Genomic DNA, 10,000 nt, shown 5'->3' with positions numbered 1-10,000 from the left:
TACTTTTTGATGCATTTGCATGAAAGTCGTTCGACCAGATGGGACTTTCCTGCAATCATACCATCTGACCAGAATATAGCGTTCCCCATAAACATCTTGTTTAACGTAAAAAAGTTAGCTTTCCCAGTCAGTCGATTGAAAGACTGACGACAAGCATTCAAAGTAGGCCCCGATCTCGCCGACACGGCGTCGAGGCGACAAGACAAATGCTCAAGAAAAAGAACGGAAAATCGTACCAGCAGAAGTATTGGTCGATGTCAGCAGCCGGTCATGTGATCTCGATCACGTGACTGACCCCACTGACACGCCACGTGATCTCGAGCGAAAACCATGTATCTGTCTGTCTTAATACCTGTTAAGGATTGACGGTCGATTTCGGTCGCCAGGTAAGATACAGACGGGAAGACGATTGAACGGTGGAGGTAAACATTCCGTCCACAGCCCGCCAAGCGATCTGAATGGGTTCGACCCCGATGTGTGCGACCCGGAAAACGGATGGGATTATCCGACGTCGATTTGGAAAACAGGACACTGTCATCTAAAGTGAGAGATTGGACCATGGCAGCTACACATACATAAAGGCTAGACTATTGTGTTTATTGTCAGGGTGTCACCGCCATTCATTCATTAATTTTTTGCCATTGGCATTGCGTCATTGCGTTTCGATTCATATGCAAACTATGTTTCGCTTTTCAAAAGACTTGGACAGAGTCATCAAAACCATGAGCGATTAAATTCATCGATATCGTCACCTGGAAACGCCTGGCCTGACCAGACTCACACCCAGCCAATTTTCGGATAATGCTATTTGTGAACTTGGTGCGCCAGCTAGCTCCCCAAAAAATGTTCCAATGTTCGAACGCATTGATCAAACTAGTGGACATGGATCCCGGTAAATGGCTGACTTCATAAGCACGGGTTTTGACATCCTCTACGTAAGGGCAATTCATCACTCTCACGTCTGTTATCACTCCGCTCGTACTAACCGCCAAAGGTGTCCTGCTGATAACTCGGCGAAGAAACGTGCTCTCGGTCACAGTTTGTCATATGTGACCACAGTTTAGGTCGTCAAAGGTTATCTGACAAGTTAAGGCTTATGTCTTCTGAGCTCCGAACGCCATTCTATCCGGTGAACACAGCATACGTCATTTCACACGCAAATACGACGTAGATTTGGGTTGCAAACAGCTATGGCAGCAGCTGAACGTGTACGCTGTATGAGTTTCTGACGTCACTGTTCCCCCCACACGGATAATATGGCACCCACTTTTCCGACATGCCACTCGGTCTAGGTTGGCGTCTCGACTTGACCTGACCGACCTAACGCATTATGTGGGGAAACAATCTAAAACGCTGTCCACGACTGACGTCATCAAGTTCAACCACCAAACACCAGACATATGTTTGATGTTCACATCCTCCCCGTGTACGGTTTGAGCAATATCTGACGCTGGGTGGTAGTATAAGAAGTGTGCAAATATATCCAAATCCTTTTCATGATGCTTTACTTCCTTTACTACCTCAGTCAGGAGGCTGACATGTGACAGTGCACATCTGCAGCGATATAAATGCACGCTTTAGCCGGAGGTTGTTCAGTGCATAAGCGAGGAACATTATTCCCACAGATTGGGCAGTAGTATTAGCCTTATTCCTCGGAAAAAAAACAGGAGAATGGAGATTAGTTAGGCCGACGTTTCAGCAACATGCCTTTATCGAAACAATAGTTGAAGTGAATTCAAAATTGCCTGCCGATGATCCTACTCGATCTTTAAATTTTTTGTTGTTGAAAAAGCGAGCCACATTCTTTTTTATAGGACACCAACATTTAGGGGATTAAACAAAGAGCGATTGCCAGTAATTACCACGATACAGTACCTATGTAAGAATTAGAATACGCGAACATACGTGTACATGCAAACGAATTCAAGCAAATAGGCATCACGCATTTCGCTCCATTCAAACTTGCAGCGAATTGAAATAAACAGGCATCACACGTCGCGTATCAATTATATATGCAAACGATTTCAATTGAACAGGCATCGCACTTCACGCGTCAGGCATCACCTAAACTGTCGCTTGAACACTGTTTACTTGGCTTGTGGCTTGAACACTGAACACTTAAACTGTAAAAAACGGTGGCTTGCTAAAAAAAAACCCTCAAAAATCGAGGACAACGTATACAGACCTGTATGTAAGTATGTTGTTCTTATAAAAAGTCGGCGACCAAATCTTAACATACAGGGCTCATCATGGCCGATTATGCGAATGTGACATGTGCCTTTGTATGTTGTGTACTAGCTTAAAATCGTTTACACGAGTGAGTGATGCCTGACGCGTGATGTACGATGCCTGTTCAATTGAAATAGTTTACAGGTATAATTAATGCGCGACGTATGTATGATGCCTGTTTACTTCAATTCGCTTGCATTTTTTAATGAAGCGGGATGCGTGATGCCTAGTTGCTTGAATTCGTTTGCATGTACACGTATGTTCGCGCATTCTAATTCCTAGATAGGCACTGTATCGTGGTAATTACTGTCAATCGCTCTTTGTTTAATTCCCTGAATGTTGGTGTCCAGTAAAACACTGACTTGCTTAAAAAAACCTGAAAAATCGAGTAGGATCATCAGCAGGCAATTTTGAAATCACTTCAGCTATTGTTTCGACAAAGGCATGTTGCCGAAATATCAACCTAACTAATCTCCATTCTCCTGGTTTTTCTGAGTAATAAGGCTAATACTACTGTCTGATCCTTAGCTGAAAGTTCGAAATCGCGCTGATTCCCAAAATGTGTCTGCGGCAGCCTTTTCCCTTTCTACTACTTTATTTTCATTTCCTTGCTGAGGCTTACCGTACAGCACAATATCCGCCCATGACGTGAAAAGACACACAGCGTGGCCAAGGGCGGATCTAAGAATTAGTCTTCCGGGGAGGGTGTCTGTCTGTCTGTCTGTCTGTCTGTCTGTCTGTCTGTCTGTCTGTCTGTCTGCATGCATGCATGTATGTATGCATGTATGTATGTGTGTGTATGTATCCCTGTTATGTATGTACGTGTATGTATCCCTGTTATGTATGTATGTATGTGTGTATGTATGTATGTATGTATGTATGTATGTATGTATGTATGTATGTATGTATGTATGTATGTACGTATGTATGTATGTATGTATGTATGCATGTATGTATGTATCTGTCTATTCATATATCAATCCATTTATCTTTTTATCTACCTATCTGTTCATCTGTCCACATACAGTACACAACCCCCAGGCGGCTGCTCGGGCTCGGGTCGCTGTGTCGCGCATGGAACGGCTGCGTGCGGAGAGCGAGGTAATCTGTGACCGGTACGTCGGTTGTGATGATAAAGCTACCCGGCCAGTGGGGGACCCAGTCAACAAAATAGCGGGTTAAGTCACCTCTCGAAATGTCACTGTGATGACAGATTAACCATCAACCACCAATGAACTACTCATGTCGGACCCGCAACCGTCGTAAGCTGCCGGTGCGCGTAGACTGACAACACAGATGACTGCCCCAGCAATAGCAAAACGAGAAACCTACGCAATTAATTTTAGGAAACATTAGCTAGCATGCACATCACAGCATCTTTTCGGCCGTTTTGGGAGGTCAAACCATGATTCCACGACCTTTGGGGGGGGGGGGGGCATGGCCCAATTGCCTCCATCCCCCCCCCCCCCCCGATTCGCCTTTGAGCCGGGCAGTATCATTTCGTTTCACTCATGTTTTGTCACTCTTCATTTACACTCACAGCATGAGTAGAAATGCCATGGGATGTCATACGTGAAGAGGCAGTACTGGCTCGCGAATCGCGTCACTCACCGCTCCATGACATTCGCCTCGTTCGGTAGGACCCAACGTAACAAAGGCAATACAACAGGAATTCCGAGACAACTACGTTTTCTGTGCCTTGACGCCTAACAAATTCCGTACGGCGTATAATGGCTGGCCGTGTTTATATTATCAAGAGGAAGGCGTTTACTTTTAACCCCATTCCACACCTTAACAAGAAGCGTGGCTGCCGCGACCTCTGACGCTTACATATGACTGCAATATTGTTATTCTGTACGGCTCGGCACGCATGTCAAGCGCTGAGAAACAATCATCACAATAATTAATCGTCAACAGCTATAATCAATCGCAGCCCAATTCAAACAATCGTTAGCAAAATACAACAAAATACCTACATTAACTGCGGAACAATTAATCGTCGATCAAGTCCCGACTTTACATATTGGTTATCGACGTACTGTGAGGACTCAGAGCGCACGGCGTTGCCATCCATGCGACTGGTGAGGGACGACAGTTACGCACGGTCGATTAACACGCATTCGTCATTCAGACATTACTCTAAAGATCCTGAAGAATGTCAACGTGATTGGTTTTAAGATTAAAATGACTGGTTTCAGGGTCGCGCTCACAGTTCCAGACGCAGTGAGCCGATGGAGCTCGTTTACACGATACCAGCCGGTCGGTTCATGGCGTGCCGCTGGGCGTGATCAGGAAATGTTCAAATTAATTTCCGACCGATTTATAAGAGGCCCCATCGATTTATTTGTTAAGTCCGAACGAGAACACACTGGCCTGCAACCACATACTGGTTTAAGTAATATCGAGGGAATCTACAAAAAAATGTCAAATGTCAAACTGAGTCATTATACGCACCAAGCTGATCTTGAATGTTATATTGTGAAATGTTTTAGAAGAAAATAGGCATTTAGCTTTCCGATGCACTTTTTCCAAAAAATTACATTCCGCAAACTGTTTCCGCTCAAGCAAGTTGAAGGGCGGGATTCGTGCCGTCATCGCGTACTTTCATCTGCTCCTAGTTCTTTAGCGGTACTCTGCACAGCTCATACGACTTGCAGAATCGTCTTTTGGCCGTATAATTACCTCAAAGACGCGTCTCAGTCAACCTTGAAAGGCCGGTGCCGTGTTATCCTATCGATTTGTCATGGAATGGCCCAAATTCAAGCACTAATGAACGAGCGTTTTGCTCATATTCACAGCATGAGATACGCCTCAGCCCTGTCATGCTATCAAAAAAATGAAACAAGCTCGAGTGTCTCCTTACGTCGTATCTCCTCAGAGACGGTGTTCAGGATCTCAACGAAAGGACAGCTTCAAAGGCAGATTTCTGAAAGCAAACACCATGAAATTCTGACGACAGGAACGTTATCACGAGCCCAGGTTGGAAAAATTCAGAATAAGTGACTGACAAAAACGTTTTTCAGATGTCCATTGGCAAAATTGAAGCTACTACATAATTTTCTGATCGTAACACCTCGTAAGACCTCAGGGTGCTGAATGAACCGTCAACAGACAAAAGCGGTCTATGTCTTCAAAGATACCCACGGAGGCCGAGAACGACACCCAGTACTTGGAAAGTAGCTGGAAGAACACCAAACCCATTGCCACCTCTTCATGGGATCTCCAGAAACGTGTGGTTTGAAGAAGCCACCCAATCATTTGTTGGGTTATGGTACCCCCAGCTATGGATAACATCTTGCATCGGCAAGAGCGGTTCATCGCTTTCAAGATAACGAGGGAGGCAAAAGGTGCCCCTCACCCCAGAGCCTGAGAGGCAACTGAATACATCAGCCAATACCGGGATCTTCATGGAGATCTCAAGCAGACCTACTTTCGAAAAGCGCGAGTATTATTGGCCCATGACCACGCTGATCTGTATCTTTACAGCATTTAACCAAATGACCCGATCCAAGTCACTCACCCCGCCCGGAATAGAAAGCAAAGCTGGCATATAAGGACGCGTGAAATCCAGCACAGCCAGTAAAACTTCTCAAACTCCATTTAATACTCCGACGGCCTAAACTAAAAAGATCTGCCACCAGCTGGCCATTTTAGTGAAGAGAGAAGAGAGAACTGTAGCGTCCAGGACGTGGCCAAGTAGATTTGCGAGCGATACTAGCTATCGCGTTGCCAAAGAATGCGAGAAAATATCGATAAAAATAAATATTTTGTATAAAGCTTTTGGCTCATCCCGCAGGCGTCAAGCTCAGAATATTCCCCTATTCAAGTTGATGCATATTCAGTATGTGAACTGAATCAGTCCATATAATTCAGGCGGTGCCGCGAAGGGGGGGGGGGGGGTAGAATAATACTGAGTTTGAGGACTTGCCCATGGAATGTAACAGTGCCAGAGGGGCTCATAGCATTTTGCTGGTTCGTGCGCTTTATGTCTCAAGACTGGCATCAAGGGTATCAAGCTTTAATCACGAACATTTTAATTCTCTTTCGATCTGTGTTACTGTAGCATCTCTGAGATTCCAACTCGAACGGTACTGGGGGGGGGGGGGGGGGGGGTTGCAATTAAGCACCCCAGGAAACGTCGACGAAGTGATCGGGAATCTACGGGTCCTAGGCTCTAATCCCAGCTGAATCAAAACTTTTCTACTTGCATGTGTAGCGCAAAAAGAGCTCGTTCAGTCGTAGGAATTTCAACCATCACATATCAGCATATAATCGTATGGCATTTCATCTAAAATATACAAATCGATAATTGATAGATCACGCGCGTTATCGACAAAGCCAACCCATGTTCGCCTGACCCATGCGTTCCTTTTCAGAATGGAACGGTAAAAGTGATACAAATGGGATGGAGTATGCGCGCTCGCGATCTTTAGTCGCAATACACACTTCAGGCAACTGCAATCTCCGTATGTCGGGCGGCGTCAGCTGCTGCTGCAACACCAGGTAGCGGCTGGAGGCGGGCGAAAACCCCACGTGCCGGTAATACCTTCGGACGCTTTGAAGATACATACGAACGACCAGCAGGTGCTCCAACATTGCGTGAAACGTGTGCGTCGTAACTCCTAATCTGTTCAGACTATCGCCCTCGAAATGGCACAGGTGGAGCTTGCGTCACAGTCCGCCTGCAAAACGTACCAGCTAACTCCTAGAAGCGTTCGAAAGTGTCACATTCCATTACGTGGTCGTTTCGCCCGCGTTCCTACGGCCATCAGCTGCTGACTGCGGCAGTTGACGCTGCGCGGCCCATAGAGACTGCAACGTTGGTCTTCGGTGTTATCGCAACCTCAGATTGCGCATAAGCATGCTCAAAACTCAATGTTCAAAATGCTCACATAATTTCATCGATGCCTGGCTATGGGAAATGGCGAACATACCTGGCCAAGATCGGTTGGCTTTCCCGATGAATTACTTCAACCCTGTTTCGATCTATCTCAGTGTGCAAACGCCACACAAGAGTGAAAGGCCGCAAGCCATTGGCTTCCACACGCCGTGCCTCGTAAACACAAGAACGTTGATTTTACAGCTATCTATGGCATGGTCAATTTGAATGGTATAGGAGTGACGCAAATTCAACTCATACTAAAACAAACACAAAGGAAATGTTGATTGTCTCAGTGAACTTCACGGCCTGTGATGCAATCATGTTATATTTCATGGCTAATGTAGTTGGTCCCCTCATATACTGCAGAAGTGGTGAATACACGGGACAAAGAAAAGTTCCTTGCCCTTATAAGATGCCCTATACCTCAGGGAATTCGGAGCGCATTGTATTAATGTCAATCGTCGCACAATCGTGGCATGAACAAAACGGTTCCGTGACTAACGACGGCCCGTTTTAAGCGCAACGCCGCTCACATTCCAACTTTGCTGTGAGTCCTCGGACTAGACCAGCCGCGCATGCGCATCGTAAACAGCTGCTATCAGCATAACCGGCATGGAGTTTATGGAGCGCCATGCGAGTAATATTGAATTTGAACAGGGGTTTGAATTGAATAGCCATTTTGAAGACCTTTCGGTATTTTTCATAATCCTGCCTTCTAAAGGCCTACGCCTGTCCAATTTCTGAGCTATAAGCCCACGAAAATGGGGAAAGGTATATCGGAGAGAGGATTTCAAAGTCACATTGGCATTCATGACATCATAAAAACGTCATTCTAATCCTGCCATTTCATAAGCCATAAGGCAATCAGGGTCAATACAAATATAATTGTCGACGCGTCCACATATGGCGTTCGTGAGCGTTCATATCTGGCACCTGCTTCAATGCATTCAAATGTAACACATTCCCTTTAATGAAGGGGACGCATTCTAGCCCCGTTCCCACCCGACGCGCAGCTCGTGGTTAAACTTCACCAGCATATGGTCATAATAATGCTGTGATAAAATCACATGAGGATAGGATTTGGCGCAACACTGACGCGCCGGCTGGCAACAAGCACCGTGACACTGCGCCTGGGTGTGCTGTCACACCCAGGCAGCAGTCACGGGGAACCTTCCAACCCGATCCCATCTGACCACGTGCCATCCCATCGCGCCGGCGCCTCTCAGCCCACACCCGCCGCATGCTCATTCACCCAAACAGATGCGCCACACTCCACTTCCCGATCCAACGCATGGGACAGGACAGCAGTTATCTCTCTTGATGGTGACCGCTGGTAACACGTACACACAAGTGGGGCGCGCTCGCTGACCACCTGGCCGCCGCAGGGCCGACGGCGACACGCGGCGCGCACCGGCCGCCCCCTATCTGCCGTGTCATCAAGCGCCGGCGCCAGCCCGGCCACAAGATGTCACGAGGGCGCGCCTAACGGTCGACGCCAACCCGAACTGGACCGGCCCGCGCACCGGGGACACGGCCGGCTGCCCAGTCCAGCGGCGATCCGCTCCCGTCCCGGGAGGCCGAGTCGGTCCCGCCACCGCCCGGTGCGGTCCCGGCGGCACCAAGCTGGTCCGGGTCGGTCCACCTCGGCCGGGACGCCTTTTGCGGTCCTAGGACAACCAGGAGACGGTTCGGAAGAGCCAGGAACACCAGCGGTCCTTCACCGGACCAGGCAAGTGGGCAAACACCCGCCTGCACTGGCCGTCTGACCCCGCTGATGATGACGATTTGGGCTTTGGAGCGCACCGCTGATGATCCGGTCCCACACATAAGATGTGACGCCCCGGCGCACCCTCTACACTACACCGGGCGGGTCTGAGAACGGCCGCTATCGGGCCAACCATGGCCGAGGACGGCCTCTGGTTCGGTGGCGGCGCGCTCCGCCTGTCACCGGGCCGATCCCAGCCGGCCGCAGCGCCGCTCACCGACGAAGTACTGCTCGTCACGCAGCAGCTGCTGCAGCAGGTCGGCGCTGCAGTAGCTGGGAGCCGAGCCGCCCAGTTCGCGCGGCAGGATGGCGCGTGAGAAGTGTGCGTGCAGAGACTTGAGGTTGCTGCCGTGGAAGAACAGCTGCGGCGGCGGAGAGAACACACAACAGTCACACACAGCGATCAGGCACAGCCACGCTTGACTGTCGATCGGGGCCGGAGCTGGACGGGCGGGGTGACTGGGACCTGAGCTGGACAGGCGGGGTGACTGGGACCGGAGCTGGACAGACGGGGTGATCGGGGCCGGGGCTGAACAGGCGGGGTGACTGGGACCGAGGCTGAACAAGCGGGGTGACTGGGACCGGAGCTGGACAGACGGGGTGACTGGGACCGGAGCTGGACAGGCGGGGTGATCGGGGCCGGGGCTGGACAGGCGGGGTGATCGGGGCCGGGGCTGAACAGGCGGGGTGACTGGGACCGGAGCTGGAAAGGCAGGGTGACTGGGACCGGAGCTGGACAGGTGGGGTGACTGGGACCGGAGCTGGACAGGCGGGTGACTGGGACCTAGCTGGACAGGCGGGATGACGGACCGGAGCTGGAAAGGCAGGGTGACTGGGACCGGAGCTGGACAGGCGGGGTGACTGGGATCAGAGCTGGACAAGCGGGGTGATCGGGACCGGAGCTGAACAAGCGGGGTAACTGAGACCACGCAACCCGGCTGATATCAGCTGTTTGAGAGTTTGACATTTGTGACAAAGAACGGTCCACCGGAACTGACTACCCCTGCTGATGATCATGCAGTAGGTGAAACACCGCCACTGAGTGGTTCCACGCCGGGAGGGGACACATGCTTACCCGGTCAGCCAGCTTCTTGCTGAGGAAAGGCTTCACAGCCGCAAAAGCC

The 10,000-nt window shown here is 49.4% G+C and overlaps 1 protein-coding gene across 4 annotated transcripts in view; it reads right to left on the bottom strand.

Moving 5' to 3' along the window:
* LOC119102513 (alpha-tocopherol transfer protein-like) overlaps positions 1–10,000 on the bottom strand; it is a 37,178-nt gene that overhangs the window by 3,908 nt on the left and 23,270 nt on the right. For all 4 annotated transcript variants that reach the window (XM_037225891.1, XM_037225892.1, XM_037225893.1 and 1 more), the window contains exons 7-8: positions 9,952–10,000; positions 9,094–9,238 (exon numbers count right to left, since the gene is read on the bottom strand). The exon at positions 9,952–10,000 is cut by the window's right edge and continues 62 nt beyond it. In XM_037225891.1, the coding sequence (XP_037081786.1) occupies positions 9,094–9,238; positions 9,952–10,000 (194 nt within the window). The remainder of the gene's footprint in view (positions 1–9,093; positions 9,239–9,951) is intronic.

Source organism: Pollicipes pollicipes, unplaced genomic scaffold (genome assembly GCF_011947565.3).
Source record: "Pollicipes pollicipes isolate AB1234 unplaced genomic scaffold, Ppol_2.1 Scaffold_5724;HRSCAF=6776_pilon_pilon_pilon, whole genome shotgun sequence".
Lineage (NCBI taxonomy): Eukaryota > Metazoa > Arthropoda > Thecostraca > Pollicipedomorpha > Pollicipedidae > Pollicipes > Pollicipes pollicipes.
This window is presented reverse-complemented; position numbering and strand designations above follow the sequence as displayed.